The 18,392-nt window shown below is 36.6% G+C and overlaps 2 protein-coding genes across 2 annotated transcripts in view; one reads left to right on the forward strand and one right to left on the reverse strand.

Annotated features, from left to right (window-relative positions):
- The window catches only part of CACNA2D3 (calcium voltage-gated channel auxiliary subunit alpha2delta 3), a 498,676-nt gene that overhangs the window by 421,482 nt on the left and 58,802 nt on the right, over nt 1-18,392 (forward strand). The gene's annotated exons all lie outside the window — the stretch shown is intronic.
- LRTM1 (leucine rich repeats and transmembrane domains 1) lies at nt 812-6,075 on the reverse strand. The gene is made up of 3 exons (XM_065687614.1): nt 6,063-6,075; nt 4,031-4,621; nt 812-1,245 (listed from the first exon to the last, which is right to left on the reverse strand). Exons 1-3 carry the CDS (start codon nt 6,073-6,075, stop codon nt 812-814), a joined length of 1,038 nt encoding a protein of 345 aa, XP_065543686.1.

The raw sequence follows: 18,392 nt of genomic DNA on the forward strand, positions 1-18,392 counted from the left end.
TTTCTAAGAATTATAAAAAAACCAAAAAACTTCTGCACATTCAAAATATTCTTTCTGTTCCAAACTACTCAAATGGTTTTGGCTGTTATTTCCTCTGATGGCAAAACTGCACTGCAGAAAGTTAGGGTGGACCCTTGACTGAATTCAGCTGAATGTTCTCTCTGTTAAGAGAGAACGTGTAAACATGCAATTATATTATCCTCCTACTGAAGGGCAGCACTGTGATGGGAGCTGCATCTGCAGTCATGATAGTTGCAAAATGGAACATTTGTGTGTGGATTGGGGAATAAGAAGCTTCAGAAATGTCTGTAGCAAGCATATATGCCAGCAGGATAATGGGTAGTGTCTCCTCATATATACTGTATATGCTCATTCAGTGCTTGTGTCTGAAACAGCGTAGCATTTCTTCTTTCCTCAGCATTTTCTCAGCTCTCTTCCTTCTTCCCTACCAACTAATTAAAAAATGATATGTGATAGTTAACAAGGTAGTACCTATTTCGTAATTTACGGATGTAATGTTTAATTGTTGCCTTTTAGGGCAGAGTGGATGGTCAAAAACAAGTATTTGAAAATTTTTTTAACACATTTAAGTTATCAGTATAGACTGGTTCTAAAACCGATTGTGAATTGTATTTCTGGATGCATACCAGATATTCTAAGATCTTGAAATATAGTGAATTATTTGTAGCTATTTTGTATTTTTCAGAACAATAATGCCTTAAGATGTATATTAAAAAAAAAAAAAAAAAAGGATTCTAGGCTTTTTAACCAAAGTTAGGTCTTTATTTTCAAGAAACCAGACAGAAGTAACTCAAGCCAAGGAACTATCAAATAACTCTTTTTCCTCAGGAGTCCCATGTTGTCTGACCGGGGCCAAATGTTCTCTGTGGTATTTAGCAGTAATTGCAGCATAGGCACAACCATAAACAGCAGCTGCCAACATCATTAGACACACAATTCCACAGACAACTCCAGTTATTACTACAGTGGCAATTGCATGACGCAGACTAACAGGCCTGGGCTTCGGTTTGGGTTCACAGTTTGAACGGCTGTTTTCCCCATGCTCACTGTGATGAGTATGCTTCAGAGAACTTCTGTGCTCAGAGCTATGGTGGTGAATGCTAGCCAGATGAAAGTGAGCTGTCCTTAGAGGGCATGCCCCAAATAGCTCATAGGGAACTTTGAGGAGGTCCTTTCCCTTCCGAATCCCTGGGGCTGAGCAGATAATGCCATCACTTATTCCTCCTGAAAAAAAAAAAAATACCCACAACAAAAACAAAAAAAGAAAAACAAGGAAACAACCCAACCAAAACCCAATTTATGGTTTGAAGATTTTATGGTTTCTGAATTATCTTCATGTAAAATTAACAGAAACCTGGTGTATTTATCATCATCTTTGACTTTATAATTTTAAAGATTAATAACTACATTTTTAAGATCTTTTTACAGTTAGATCAATAGTGAGATTATAACACTAACACTCATATAAGAAAGTATTTGTAAGAAGCAATTCATCAGGAATTAAGTTATTTATGACTTTATGGATGTAGAAGTAAAAAAAACGGTGTTAGAAAAGCAAGAACTAAGTCGTAAGTGAAAATAAAGAGGTATTGTTAACAGCAAATTCATTCAATTCAAATTCATACCATTATTTCTTCTTATAAAGAGAAATGGAAATTAGTAAAGATTTCCCGTTCATTTGAAATACTCCATGAAACAGTTATTGTTCTGACATCATATGCTAACTGCAATGAAGCAAAGAGAAAATTCAGTAAGTTGTATGTATACATGAGTAACTTTTTGAATCAAGGTTCATGGTAAGAAAATATATAGAGAGCTAAAGGATTTAGGATTAATTATTCTATTGCCTTGCTCAAATGATAAATTTAATGATTGCCTAGAGCCAGCATCTGCTCTCTCCCAAAGGATGTTTTTAGTGTAAAGGGAAGTCAAGTAGGAAGCCTCAGTCATGGTAAATCACGAAGTTGTTCCTCGGTGTATAGAGGAACACACACTAAGCCTTCAGGTTTCTAATTAGTCCATACACCACGGCTTTAGGGGTGTAGTGTGTCAAGGAGTCAACAAGGCCAAAACCAATGTTTACATATTTTTAAAATTTAACTAATCAGCTGAATTTTCTTCCGCTTCTCTTTCCAAAATAACCCACCTTTCAGCTACAGCCAGGCACAGAAATTTTCATTCTGAAAAGACTTTTTCTGAAAAAGTAGTAAATACCGATGAACCAAACTGACATCTGGAGACTACTCCACAAATATTTATGATATTCCAAGACAGATGCGAGCATAATGGCTTGCCTCTTGGTCTCTAACAGCCAAACCCAAAGTGTGGTTCAAGACACCTCTGATGGGTTAGTTTAAATGTGGATATAAATAAAACTCAAAATCCTGAAACTGTGATCCTTCTATGGTATTAAGTAACTAAATATAGAATCATAGGATCATAGAATAGTTAGGGTTAGAAAGGACCTGAAGATCATCTAGTTCCAACCCCCCTGCCATGGGCAGGGACACCTCACACTAAACCATGTCACCTAAGGCTCTGTACAACGTGGCCTTGAACACTGCCAGGGATGGAGCATTCACAACTTCCCTGGGCAACCCATTCCAGTGCCTCACCACCCTTACGGTAAATAACTTCGTCCTTATATCCAAACTAAACTTCCTCTGTTCAAGTTTTAACCTGTTACCCTTTGTCCTATCACTACAGTCCCTACTGAAGAGTCCCTCCTCAGCATCCTTATAAGCCCCCTTCAAATACTGGAAGGATGCTATTCAGTTTCCACGCAGCCTTCTCTTCTCCAGGCTGAACAGCCCCAGCTTTCTCAGCCTATCTTCATATGGGAAGTTTTCCAATCCCCTGATCATCCTTGTGGCCCTCTTTTGGACTTGTTCCAACAGTTCCATGTCCTTTTTATGTTGAGGACACCAGAACTGCACACAATACTCCAAGTGAGGTCTCACAAGAGCAGAGTAGAGGGGCAGGACACCTCCTTCGACCTGCTGGTCACGCTTCTTTTGATGCAGCCCAGGATACGGTTGGCTTTCTGGGCTGCAAGTGCACACTGCCAGCTCATGTTCATTTTCTCATCGACCAACACCCCCAAGTCCTTCTCCGCACGGTTGCTCTGAATCTTTTCTCTGCCCAATCTGTAGCTGTGCCTGGGATTGCTTCAACCCAGGTGTAGGACCTTGCACTTGGCATGGTTAAACTTCATAAGGTTGGCGAAGCCCACCTCACAAGAGTGTCAAGGTCCCTCTGGATGGCATCCCTTCCCTCCAGCGTATCAACTGAACCACACAGCTTGGTGTCATCGGCAAACTTGCTGATGTGTGTTAGGAATAGAGGACTATTTAGAATAGAATTGAGTCCCACCTGAACTGAAGCATTCTCTGTAATTGGTTGAGTATGCATCAGGTGTCTTTGGCCTGAGTTGGATTGAGCTAAAAATACTGAAATCTTTTGTAGTTACATTGGAATGCAACCAGCAATATTTTTACATTCAGAAAATGTTTCATCTCTAGAAATGTTTTATTAGGACTTGCAGAAATATCTAGCGCCACAATACTATTTTATCATATTTCATTGTGTCAGGTGATAATTTCTAGAGCAATTAGAATAACACATTATCTAAAGGAAGTAATGATATCAGTCTTGATGTTTACCCTTGTGCATCAGGTAAAAAGCTTTTAAACAGTAGGATGGTTTCTAGCAAAAATATATCAGTAGAATTAAAACAAGTGTATGTGCACAAGTTTATTTGTTGTATATATTATATATATGGATATATATGAATACACACATGACCCATGTATTTACAGTATGTATCTGTGCATGCTATACGACTGTTTCTGCTTACTTTCCTTCTTTCTGCTAATATAAAGTTGTTGTGTGATTCTAGTTTGCCACCTGTATTTATGGAAGCACCTATATTCTGACCTATGCATAAGATCAGTTAGATGCTGTTTGAGTGTTCTCATGTGCATTGTATGTAATGAGAAAAATTCCTTACCTCTGTATAAAAAGCTCTCCAGCCACAGTTTCAGGCCAAAGATGTTGCAATTACATTGCCAGGGATTATCTTTGAAAAGAACCACTTTCAGGTTTGGAAGTGATTCCAGCAGAACTCTCTCCATTTTCTGAAGTTTGTTATGCTTCACAGACAGCAAAGTTATATTCCCTGTGCTGTTTCCAAAAGTCTCAGGCAAACGTATAATGCTGTTAGATGACAAGTCCAGTTCTTTTAGGTGTGGGAGGAAACTGAAAGTTTTGTTTTCTACATAATGAATCATATTTCTAGTTAGGTTTAGAACCTGTAGATACCGTAATTTTTGGAAAGCACCCGGTGCCAAACTTGAGAGAGAGTTATTAGACAAGTCTAAGATTTTGAGCAACGGTGTTCCAGTGAATGCATTTTGGTTGATTCTCCAAATACGATTATTCTGCAGCTGTAGTATCTGAATTTCAGAAGGTAAATGGGCAGGAATTTCAGTAAATCCTCTGTTCTTGCAGTCTGCAGTCTTTGAAGCTGTATGGCAAAGGCATTTGTCAGGACATCCACAAGCTCTGTATATTAACAAGATGACACTCAGAACCAAAAGCCAGATAACTGTATCAGAAAAGAAAGAAGATTTAAAATGAGTTGAAAATGTTTGTCTTTTAGCAATATACAGGTTATTAATGTGGGCAAAGTGTATACAGCTTAACAATAAACATAGCATAGAATTAATTTATTTTATACATATATATTTTGCATTCATTAATTACAGATATTATTGAAGTACTTTGATAATGCAGAGTGAATTTAGTGCCTCCATGTTCTTAAAATGAAATACTTCCCATGGCTTAATATCCTAAGTACAGATTTTTCAGGAGGACTTGTCACCAGCAGAGCAGTGATGTTTGAAGGTAATGCAGCGGATTTTTTAAAGTTATTAAATTGGAATGTTTATCTTTCTGTGGTAGTTACAAGTTTAGACCATCTTGTGTCAGAAGAATTGCAAACAGAACTTTCATTATTCTGTTTTTACTAACTGTACTAACTAAAAAGAATTAAGTCAATATGCTGTCAAAAGAATAACAAGTTTCAAAGACATTGCTGTAAAACCAGTTAACAGTATTGTTTCAGCAATCTGTATTCTGTGAGCTTGTTCTTTAAAATATCTATGTTTATACTTAATAATTCCCTTATATGAATGCCAGCTGTACTTCCCACAGACAAAAGTTCCTACACAACCAGCAATCAGTCGTTAAGAAGCCATTAAAAAGATAAATGAGTGGAGAGGAGTAATTAGCATTTATAAGTATCTTCAGCTCCCTGATGTTCAGGTCAGTTTTAACTGAAAAAATAATAATTTGTACCTTTCATAACTTGCCAATGGTCTTATTTTGAAAACAAGGTGCCACTTAAAGCAATGTGCATATGCACAGCATAGAATTTGAAAAAAAACCAGATCATGTGAAATATTTAGTTTTTCTGTGACTAAAGAATGTCAGAATTTTAAATCCACTTGTAACATTGTTTTTAAGATGCCTCAAATCATTTTTATCATTTACTCAAATGGTAAAAATGATTATTATTTCAAAATTATGAATATTTTAATTAATTGCTACTTGAAACCATTGGAAATAAAAGGACATACTGCTTATTGACTTACAGAAATCAAATTTAGTAATACAAATATGATATTAAATAAATAATGTGATTACAACATTGAATCTGGCAAATATATAAATGAAAGCTTTGAAACTACAGCTTAAGTAGCAAACTGCATTTTAATTTTCATGCAAAAAATGAAGTAGTATTTATATTAAATTTTTACATAGTCTTCTGCCATAATGAATTCTACACTGTAGAATTCATTTGAAAGAATTCAGCATTCTCACAAGTAAGATAAGCAATACTTCCAGTTCTTAATATTGTTCTGCAACAGTTGGCTTCAGAAACTGAGACAGCTTCAATGGAGAGTTAAAATAAACACTGCTTGGCAAGGAAAAGATTAAAGAACAGAAAAAATTCATTATTAATCTGAATGCTTTCAGTGTCTCACCTTTCATTCTGGTTTGCTTGTTCTTCACCTTGCAGAAGGTTCAGTCCAGTTTTCTGATGTAGAACAGTATTAAACACTTTATTCTGATTCGCACTTCAAATGTGTAATGTGCTCATCCAGTTTCCTTTCTGTGGCTATTGTTTTTTTTTTTTCATATATATGGGATCTGGTGCTTCTGTAGAAGTGCAACAATTTCTAGTGAGTTACTCTGTCAGCCTGATTTTTTTCTTTGTCATAATCATTCCCCCTCAAACCCCCTTCCTTCCATTTATGACCCTCCAAGACTTACTCTGCCTTTTAATCATTCAAGAGGCCACGTAAAGAATGCCTGTCAACTCTAACTGGACAGCTGTAACGTACAAATAATGATCTGAGAGCCTTGCCTTTTTGATTTATTTAATCTGCCTCAAAAGCAAGGCAACAAGAGTAAAGCTGCCTTTTTAAATCCAGTACAGTTTCTGAATTATGGTGGATTATTAGCTGTGCTGTGCCAATGTTTGCGAGATCAGATGACTCTGTACATGGATTCTCATTATCCTGGGCTGTGACTGGGGGCAGTGGAGTGTATAATATCACTACAGATAGGCCTGTGGCTTGATGACATAGTTTTGACAGTGCACTTGTTTGCTTTTCTAAGCTTATTTGTCTGACATCCATTAGTTTTGCTGACAGGACTTTCTTGCATAGGAACACAGGTCTGGTGGCTTCTTCCATAAAAATGGCATACGTACTGGTATGGTCAAGAATACTGAACAAATGAATTTATTTTCAAAGATATTGGAAAGAAGTGGCAGATAATATTAACATTGTACTTCCTGAGTTCATATGATGCCTTAACTTGTTTCTGTTACTTCTGCAGTATAACTTGTTCATACTGTACCATCTACAACAATAAAAAGATTAATGACTTATGACTATGAAGGAACTCTAAGGTATTAAAATGAATAAGAGATCTGGTATATAATAGTCTTTCAAGGTCATATGATTACTTCACCTGTTAGCTGTCCTATGGAGAGAGAAGTTGCAAAACCAAAAGCTTTCAGACCTATTATATGTAACATAGCTTTCTTGGGTGCAAATTCTGCTTTTAGGTTCTTTCAAAAAGATCACGCAAAGCTCACTTTCTGGGGCAAAATTTACGTTCTGTAGGTAAAGCTATGAAAGGAATCATGGAAAATTGAGATCATGAGGTCAACACTGCTGTCGAAAGCAGGGTTTTACAAGAGGTTATCCAGGGTCGTTCAAGCTGAGACTTGGATATTTCCAGCAAGATTTATTCCATTATTTGTCTGGGCAACCTACTGCAATGTGTAACTCTTCTCAGAATTAGTAAATTTTGTCTTGTGGCCAGACTGAGTTTTCCTTGGAGCAGCTTGCGTCCATCACCTCTTGTCCTGTCACCATACATCCTCATGAAGAAAGTAACCCCACCTTCTCCATAGCTACCTTTTGGTTACTGAAAATCTGTGTTTAGGTCTCTGCCACCCTCACCCACAGGAAAGAGCTGTAACTCTTGTTATTGTATGGTTTGCTGAATTATTTCTGACACAAGTCAAGACACCCAAAGGAACAGTGAATACTGCTGAGCAGTAAGCGAGAATGTAGAACAGCTGACATTCTGTAAACATGACTGTTTATCTCAAAGATATTAGGATTATTGCTAGAAATGTCAGACCATACTGTCCTTGACACTCTTGAATGACCATCATCCCGATACAGGATAAAAGTCTGCAATTTAATATTGAGGGATAGTGTAGATGTACATTGCCTGGTATCATATTAAATAACTCCATATTAAGTCCTTAAGTCATATTAAATAACTCCAACTTTACAAAGGGAGAGGGAGATAAGCTTAAAGATCAGCTGTAATGTACTTTAAATGATTGTCAATTTAAAGTGAAAAAGTACACTAACCGTTATTGCTCAATGCATTTACTTGTTATTTCCTTCCTAACCCATATATGTGCACATATATAGAAACATGTAAATAGACCTATCTTTAATAGTGAATCATTTTAATGGAGATAGAAATAAATCTGAAAAGGGCTATTATAAAGCATCATTTTCCTTAGAAGGTCTATTCTTGCTAGCTGCAGGATCTCTGTTCTTTCATAGAACAGATTTAGGTCAGGTACTTGTTGCTTCAGTGGTATTCCTCTGTCCTTGCAATAATGTATCACTTGTAGCAATGAGACCCCTTTTGATGACTTCTGATTATATCGCAGGAGGTACTAGGTACTCATAGAATCATAGTATAGTTTGGGTTGGAAAGGACCTGAAGATCATCTAGTTCCAACCCCCCTGCCATGGGCAGGGACCCCTCACACTAAACCATGTCACCCAAGGCTCTGTCCAACCTGGCCTTGAACACTGCCAGGGATGGAGCATACACAGCTTCCCTGGGCAACCTATTCCAGTGCCTCACCACCCTTACAGTAAAGAACTTCTTCCTTATATCCAAACTTCCCCTGTTTAAGTTTTAACCTGTTATCCCTTGTCCTGTCACTACAGTCCCTACTGAAGAGTCCCTCCTCAGCATCCTTATAGGCCCCCTTCAGACCCTGGGAGGCTGCTATGAGGTCTTCATGCAGCCTTCTCTTCTCCAGGCTGAACAGCCCCAGCTTTCTCAGCCTGTCTTCATATGGGAGGTTCTCCAGTCCCCTGATCATCCTTGTGGCCCTCCTCTGGACTTGTTATTATTTACCTGTATGGTAAGATCTTTTTCACACTTTTAAATTCTCTTTGGTACTTAAAATTTTATTTTGGCTCATGAATTCCAAGAGTTTCTTTTTTAAGTTCTTTTTCTTTTTTAACTAATGTTTGCTGACCAGGTGAGCTTACAAGCTCCCACAACAGTCATCTAATGGAGGCTTAAAGTATGCTTCTTAACTGCCTCTCTTATTTTAGGTAAGTCTTTACTACTATAATTGTATTATTTTTAGCACGTGCCATATTAAAGAGATGTTCATAGGAAAAGGTCACTGAAAGTTAAACACTGTGGGCGGTTCAGTTCCAACAAACGCAGAGATTGTTTTATGTACTCAAAATTGTGGTATAAGAAGTTATTACCCTTTTTTAAATCTTCATTCTGAGTTCAGATTTGGAAACATATGATTAAATCTGTCGATTTGCTTTTCATGTATACGTGGCTATTTTTTCCTTATATTGAGAACTCTGAATGCATACGTTTTGTAAACAGAAGTTTCCCCAACCTATAATCCATGTCATATTCCCATTTATTAGTAATAATACTTTGGTTATAACAGAGAAGTCTGATGTGGTGAAAATTACAGTTGTGACACAGGTAGAGATTTGCCAGAAACAGAATAACCATGAAATCTACTCTACTTCTGGCCTTTTGAACAACCAGTAGGATTCTTTTCATTTGTCTGATGTGGTGGAGCAACTGTTTTATTGTGACTGCTTAAATTAACTTGTGCCTTGCTGTAACAAGGTATGTTTCCCATTGCAAATAGCAAGACAGCCCAATGATCCTATCGCTGTTGGCTGGTGGGATAAGGCAGCAAACACTTTGTTGCAGTAGTTAGTGCCATCTGCTTTAAATGAGTAGTATGTGTAAGAGTAATCTCTTTTATGAAAGAAAGAACATTATGTTAATTAAACTCTAGCAGAAAGAAAACAGTTCAAATGTTTAAAATATTTAAAAGCTACAGCATTTGGATTCCCCTGCATTGTATATTGAGAAGAGGCAGGCATGGCTATATTAAAAAAAGTTGTTAAGACCACAACAGAAAACTCGTATACATTCTTTTTATTAAATTTATTTTCCTTATGATTTTGAGTGAGAAGGTATTAAAACTGCAACACTTAACAAGTAAATGGCATATGTTTTCTCCTGGCTTATGTGTGTCTCCAGATTGGTAATAGAGCTAAGATATTGCTGGTGACCTTAAATGAAACTCTGGACAATACAGACTACTTGGGTCTTTTTTTGTTTTGTCTTTGGTTCAGGACAAGAAATAATTCATATTTGTTAGTGAAACAGCCTATACCTCTGTTGTTAAAAGTCTCACCCTTTAACTGTCACTTAAGTACAGTAATGCATCATGAAGAGAGATCTTACCCTTTACCAGCTATGAATTGGAATTCTGGGCAGAGAAAGATAACAGGACACAAGAAATCCTTGCATCCCTCATGCTTTTCTTTCTCCAAAGGCAGGATTATACTCCAAGAGTTCAGGACTCTCTCAACTGATGCCTGGCAACAGGGTACTAGGTTTTCAAAAGTTGATAAAAACTGAGAAAGGCCTACTGCTGCCTACCTTTCACAAGAGTCTAGCCAATGGATCAAACCAGTTTTGGCTTGAGGAAGATTTATACCTTAAAAAGCTGGCCATATTTTCCAGAAGAGGTGGCTGCATGAATTTCTTCAGACATTGCTTAGGTACGAAAAGGGAAGAGTGATAACAGTTAGAATTTAATAACATTGAATCAGCATAAGGAGACACCATGATATTTAAAAAGCTGTTTGTGCCTGTCCTTCGCAGTTGTTATACATTGTGTGGTGTATCCCTTTAAGGTGAGAAACAATATTTTGTGACTCTAGAAATGAGGAAACAGGCAGGTAGTTGTGATTTTGTATTTTAGATCACTGACTTTGAGGGGAAGAGCCCTATTTTCTTCTTTTCAGTGGCTTGTTTTGCTTTATTTAGATACATCTGGTACTTGTTTATACAATGCATAATTAATCTATTAAACGCATTGTTGGAAGTTATCCTTGGGCCAAAAGATTAGTAGGATTCATATATAATCTGGAGCCATAGTTACCTCATGGAGCAAAAAAAATCATTTAGAAGGGATATAAACTTTCACTCTTAAGGGTTTTAATCAACCACTAATGGCAAGTTATGGAGAAAAACCTTTCCCTCTGGGCAGTATTTTTTCCATAATTATTATTTATGGGAATTTTTACACCTTCCTCTGACACCTCTAGAAGGGGCCAGTGTATGAGATGTAATAGTGGACTAGATGAACTGGAACATACTGCATTCCAGGTGGAAATTTACAGTGGGGGAAGGGATAGCTGGAGGGATTCACAGCCTTCTTTCTAGTTGCAGCAAGCTGCAGACTGGTGAGGTGTGTGCTGCTCTGTCAGGTGATGTTATTGGGGCTGTTTCAGTCTTTCGTATGCAGGTTTTTTCAGGGTGTTCACTCCACTAAAGTAATGCGTGACTTTCAATCATTAGGTAGATCAGTCAGCAATTTGTTGTGATATAGCTGCAGTATAACGTAGTTAGGATTTGGTGTGGCATAACTAAGTGAATTGAAATCACTGAAGGTGAGAAGGGGTTACTTGGAAAATACTCAAGCATCAGCCTTACAGAATGCTTTGGTAGGTAGAAAATTTATTAGAATGGATGCAAGGCCTTTAGAATGAGGAGAAGCACAGGGAACAGAGATGCTAGGCTTTGTTACCTTAATTGCATGTAAGATGAAGTTGCAGCAAGGGACAGATTATGTGTCAGCAGAATATTAGTTCCACCACAGATAGACCCAGAGAGGGTGGGGAGAAATGTGTGTATGCAGATTCAATTTTTCAATCACTTCCTCATGCCAACCACCTGTTATAGATGGTGGGCATCCATACATAAAATGTAAATCTGGTATGATTGAAGTTAACTAATGAATTCATTTTGCCGTTACTGTAAATAGAAAAAATATTGCCTGACATAAATATAACAGAAATTAAAGAAATAAAAACGAGCTAGAAAAATACATTTAAAAATAAGGTCAGGTTTACATTTTATCTCAACATTTTAGACATTTTTTGTCTTCTCTTAAATATGCTAGAATTAAGATCACTCACAATTATCCTAGACAGCTTATTCATTCTACACCAAAGACAAAGCTGTTTCCTAAGCTTTTTCTTAGGGTTTTTCTTTTCTTACTTTTATATTTAATAAGAATTTCTATTCATGGTCATAGCTCACCCTGGATTCAAACTTAAGAACAAAATATAAATTTCCTCTGCATTCTGAATGGTTTATTTACAAGGCCAGTTCTTGTAAGAATTGGATTTATCTTGAATAACTTCCTGTAAAAGGGTTTTGAAATGTTCTCAGTGTATGCAGAAAGATTGTAAAGTACAGTACGAAACAGGACTTGTCCTTCATTAATTCCTTTTTTGCTTTTAAGGCAAATCATGGTAGTTAATTAAAACACAATGTTAAATGTTGGGAACTCCTTTATTTACGGGCCCAAAAGGACTTTATTTTTCTCTGTGCCCTAGTAGATATTTGAACATGAGAACTTGCAGAAGTAGGGACGACATTTGCTGCTGTAAAGTTAAATAATTAAACTTCTGTTGTTCTTGCAGCACTTTGGAAATAGCCATGGGATTTTTTTTTTTTTTTTTTTTAATTTAAGCATTGTACCAAATAGCTTGACATTAAATTATGTAGCCAATAAATGCTAAATACGTAATTTTTGTGGATTTTAACATTAGCATATGCTTAAGTGTTCTATTGGATCAGGACCGATGTGCACAGTAGCTTTGGATCCAAGCTTTGGTGGAGTATTTCCCTGTCATAGAGTTTCTCTGCAAGAGAAAAGCGTAAAGACTTTAACCCCTGAAAGAATATTGCTGCAGGTAAAGTATGACATGCCATCTGCCAACTACATTATAATGTGCATGATACCAGACTGTAACCCTCTTCAATACTGGTATGTACCAGTTGTAACTAGCAGGCCTCTGGATATGGTAGATGAATAGAACTTAGAACACCAATGTTCGTTGCTTACGGGACCATTTAACAAATGGAATGAAGGGTATTGTAAACTTTTTCCATGACTCCAATGAACAAGAATGAGCCAGATACATATATTTGCTCCTAAAATTCTTAATTTTAATAGCAGATAATTTTATAAGGTGATAGATAGTTTTCTACTTTTGTGTCTTGATTCTCATTGGATTTCATCCCTACTGCTTTAATTGCTACAGCAGCAGGCACCAAAATTCCTCTGTATATGAAAACATCCTAGAGATGACATGGCATGCTGTTATCGTTCCCTTCCTCTCTTCTCTCCTCCCCTCCCCACCCCCTATTTGTAACCTGTAAGCAGGTTTTAAACAAGTATGTTATTTTAAAATACTTTTGTTTTCTCTACAGCGTGCTTTAAATGAAGTGACAGTGTGGGTCAGGTATACAGCTAGACTTCTCATCCCTCAAGGTTAGGTAGTTATGCTGTTTTCAGACATGATAAATCCTTGGGAAACTTAGCAAGTATAAAGGATAATAATCTTTCTGTTCATAATTTGTAAAAATAGGCCACTGAGAGGTCTTTTTTCTTAAAAGAAAAAGAAAAAAACACTTTCAGAGGGCATTTTATTAATGAGAATTACAATACTGGAAAATCTGGTATAGATTAGCAAAGAACAGTACAGTGTATCCAAATGGAACTGGTTGTATAATTAAATTCCTTTAATAGGTATTGAAATTCAAACCTCTTGATACTTCTGATGTAAGCATAGCTCTTAAAAGTCATGGAACTTGATTCTAATAGTGTAATGTGGGAAAGAATTATTGGGATGATGATTAAGGATTTCAAATATCCTGGGAGGAAATTTATATAAAATAGGCATTTAAATAAAGAAAACAAACAACCGAATATTCTCAACCAAACAACCAACCAAACCAAATAAACCTGTAGCTGTAAAATATAGAATATAAAAAGAAGCTTTAATAAAACCATGTATATGAAGGTGTACAGTTTATACTAGCAGTAATGAAGCAACGTGTTTAGAATAACCTAATGGCAAGTAAAGGAAGTTAAAGTTTGAAATCTTTAAGTAACATAATGTTATCACTATTTTTTACACTTCTTTTAACCTGTTCATTATTATCTTCTCTGTTTTGACTCTATGTTTTTCTTATGTCTGTTTTGGTTTCCTATTTCCATGCTGACAAGCACAGAAGGCCCTCATTCTATGTGGCTTTTTTTTCTCATGTATAGAATATTGATTTGGTTTTGTTGTTGGGTTTTTTTTTAATATTGATTACAATTTGTCAAGTCTCTGCAGTGTATAATATGTGCCTTTTCTTAAATTAGTAAAAAAGGCAAATTATTTACTGAGATTTGATGCAGCTGTTAGGAGGATCATACCAAATGGTTGACTTCTTGTCTGCTAAGGAAGAAAGAAAATGTTTTAGCAAGACTGGCTTAAATGATGGAGTCCTGGCAGTCAGAATACCAAGCTATGCCTAGTTTTCATTTGTACTAACCAAGCTTATCTGCAAGCTTTTAACTGTCGTTTCTGTTTTACTGTCCCCCAAGATTGTGAAGGATGAACTTTCTGGGTTGAGAACATTAGTTGAAAGGATAACCAATTTCAAACAACAGTTGGAATGCCCATGAACAAGTATAAAGAAAATATACCGTATAAAAGTAGATTATTAGACCTAGAGTTCAGCATTTAAATGTTGATCTCATATTTTTCTCTTCAGTGTTATATCTGACTTCTGCTTCATCACTACCGAGTGATGCTAAACTATATAGGTAATACATATTATCATTTAATATGATTCCTTTTCATCCAAAGGCCTTTCTGTTTTAGTGCTATTTAATCTGTGGTGTGATCTCAGAAGTTGCCAACCTAGTTGAGCTTTCTCTGTCCATATAGCTATAGATGTCTTGGTCAGAAGGGTGTATTTTGATCATCTTTATTTGCTTTCATTCCCTTCTGCAGTATATTATTTTGGAACATAATGGCAGGGCTGACCTTGGCTACTCATGTTTTGGCTGAGCCTTTTTATCCTTTTCCCTTTCCAAAATGATAGTACGTTGCTCAGTGTCCATTTTCTATCCATCTCTGTGTTTCAGCAGAGTTAGAATAGATGAGTTCAAACAGTACTACTGGCTTCTCTGTTTCTTAAAGTACTCATTGAGAGAAGTAAGCTAACTGTTTTTAGAAGTTCAAGTTATGCATCATGTGCCTAGTTTAGTGAACTACTAATTTCCACATCTGTTTTTTTTAGTGTCAGTAAGATCTTAAATAGGTTTTAATCAGTTATTGCTACAAGCTTACTTTCTATATACCTTTTAGAAAGAAGAAAGAGCAGAACATGTTCTCTGTAATTTGTAGTTCATGATGATTTGGAGATGTCATGTTCCAAACATAGGCACATAAGTGAACACTTGTATTTCGTGCTACTGAAAGGAGCTGTACTAAAGGCTTTTCCTGGAAACTAAAGTCTTTGTCTATTCTGTGCTGTTGGCTGGTCATACTTTTACATATTGTTGTTTTCTTAGCTTTGATGTTCTATTTTAGAGCAACAGTTCTGCATACTTTCTTAAATCGAAAATGTGAAAACAGTTCTGAGAAAGAAGATGCTAATTTATCTGAAGGAGTCACATAATATTTGAGTCTCTGTAATATTTTGTTTGAACTGAGCTTGGCTGAATTAGCCATGCAGAACATTTCAGTTGCATCATAGTGCAAATTTATACTACAAAAGTAAAAAACTGTTTATTTCCAGTCCTCTTCATTGTAGTGTCACAGTACTTCTGCTAAGGCATGTTTTCAAGTTTTAAATACCCCTAATTAAGACTTTGGGCCTGATTCTTCTCTTAAAATCTTAGGGAGCTCTTTCGTTGAACTCAGCAGGGATAAGATGAAATGTAATCTGTACCCTTTCATCAACATGCCATTTGAACTGCAAGTGTGAGTATGGTAAGACCTTTCTGTTTTTCTGAATAAGAATAGTATGTAACAGTAAACAAAAATGCCCACTCAAAGATTCAGAATGTTTTGGACTGTTTTGGACAGATGATGTCAGACCTAGGTTTCTTTCTGGAGTTCTTCTGAGGCTTAACATGTGTTTGTGTGTGGTAAAAATCACATCTGAGAGAGAGCAGCTGTTTGATATTTATTGCTATTCATGTGGTATCATTAACATCATAGAACTGATAATTAGGGTAAATTATGATGAAAAAATAATTGTAGTGGACAAAAATAATCAATTTGCTGCTTCTCCACTGAAGGCGAGGGACAAGAGAAAAGACTCAAGTAGACAATGTCAGCCTTTAGAAGAAGGAGAACATTTAATGAGTGGAATTCCTTTGTTGGAACAAGTCCAGAGAAGGGCCACGAGGATGATCAGGGGACTGGAGCACCTCGCGTATGAAGATAGGCTGAGAAAGTTGGGGCTGTTCAGCCTGGAGAAGAGAAGGCTGCGTGGAGACCTCATAGCATCCTTCCAGTATCTGAAGGGGGCCTATAGGGATGCTGGGGAGGGGCTCTTCATCAGGGACTGTAGTGAAAGGACAAGGGGCAACAGGGGAAGTTTAGCTTGGGTATAAGGAGGAAGTTCTTTCCTGTTACGGTGGTGAGGCACTGGAATAGGTTGCCCAGGGAGGTTGTGAATGCTCCGTCCCTGGCAGTGTTCAAGGTCAGGTTGGGTGTAGCCTTGGGTGAGATGGTTTAGTGTGAGGTGTTCCTCCCCATGGCAGGGGGGTTGGAACTAGATGGTCTTAAGGTCCTTTCCAACCCTAAATATTCTACGATTCTATGATTCTATATCTACCAGTCTTGTGAGCAAAGCTGTAAAATCTGTAAATTGGAACTTAAAATCATGACATTCTGGAAGAAATAAGTATTTGTTGTGTTCTCCTTTTTTTCATATGTCAAGCTTTTCTCCTGAACCACACATAAGAAACTGTGATCACCTTCTATTAGAGTTAGTATACACCCATTGTGTGAGTTTAGAAAATACACTCTTTGGCAGATTAAAAAAGAAAAAAAAAGCTACAAGCTATTTGTGCTGTTTGTAATTGTAGACTAAAAATTGATGGTTTGAAGAATATGGTTTGAAAATATTTTTTCTACCTTTTTATAAATTAGTGCATCCAGTGTTTTTGGAAGTGACCTTTGCTTCTGGATAAAAGGTTACCCATTCTGTACTACAGTTTTAAAGATCTAATCCTGCCGCATTTTTCTCACCCAAGACCGCTTCATGCAAGTTGGCATGTCTGTTTCCAGATTGTACCTCAACCTATAACATGATTGTAAGAATACTTAGCAACTGTTGTCGCTTTCATTCAGAAAATTCAAATCACTTTTCATACAATGTGAAGTATCCTTCTTCTCATTTCACAAAAGGGGAAATGGAGCACAGTAGAGTGCTCTGGTCACAATTGCACAACAGGTAAACAGACCCTAAGTCTTCTAACTCCAGTTCAGTGCTTCAGCCACTGGGCTGCCCTGTCTTCATAAGCAGATGTTCTCTGATAGAAGTTTCACAGAAATCCAGGTTCTGTGGGAAAATATCCTTATATATGAAAATTGTAAAACGAGGCCAGTGTTGTCATTTAATAAAAGAGATTATTTTATAGATGTAAGACCAGTTAACACATTTTAACTAATGGCGATGCTGATATTTCCTGGTTTTCAGAAATTAAGATAGGCTGAACAATGGAGGGTTTCCCATGGCAAAAGTACTGCTGTAAATATTTCTTCTGGTAATGTAATTAGGAAGTATTGGCTCCAGTTAACGTAACTTAAATAAAACCTGTTGTCCTCGGCAAGCTTGTTAAACAGACATAGCCTTGTCTTAAAAGAAAGCAGGGGCATATAGTGTTTCCATGGAAACTCAGTTAAAATACTGATTTGTGGATATGATCATAATCGGTACCACAATCTAATCTGATTGAATTAGATGAGAAAGTCTTAGTTATGAAGTCAGCATAGTCTAAAAATATCTGTACACGTGCAGAAGTTGTAGTTTTCCATCCTTAAAGATGCTTTCTGCCTGCATGTAAAAGCAGGGAAATTTGTGGGGGACCCTTCTCTTTTCCCTTCTATGATCAATTGTACCATTTTTAATGTAAAAAATAAGATCAGAATTTAAAGTAAATCTCTTTAAATATACTTTAATGAAGTTGGTTATATCTTAATGCATTTAATATGTCTGTTTGATTTCCTTTTTCTAATGAAGGGGAGAAGGGTTTTTCCCTTAGGGTAGGGTTTATCAACTCTGTACTCGGAACAGAGAAGATAATCTTTGCTTCCCTTATAGACATGCTGAGGAAATTTATTAATTCTGAAAAAGATCCTAACATCCTTGTTTGTAAAATAGCACTAAAATGCAGAGTCGCTTGAATTGACCCTTTTGGAAAAATAATATATGTTTTATAAAATGTTTTATGGCAGAATTTCCAAGAGAAGCTTTGTCATTTAGAAATGTCTACATTTTGGAACGTGGTATTTCAAAGTTATTTTGAAGCCTGAGAATACAGTAGAGACCTCAGAATAATGACGTAATGTTTAGTGATTTCAGTGTGAAGTGGTTCTGGAAAGCCCATCAGT

This window comes from Lathamus discolor, chromosome 7 (genome assembly GCF_037157495.1).
Source record: "Lathamus discolor isolate bLatDis1 chromosome 7, bLatDis1.hap1, whole genome shotgun sequence".
NCBI lineage: Eukaryota > Metazoa > Chordata > Aves > Psittaciformes > Psittacidae > Lathamus > Lathamus discolor.

Coding starts and splice junctions, on each gene's coding strand:
- LRTM1 (XM_065687614.1), bottom strand. Junction 1,246..4,030: donor GGAGAGCTTTTTATACAGAG/GTAAGGAATTTT, acceptor TTTTTTTTTCAG/GAGGAATAAGTGATGGCATT.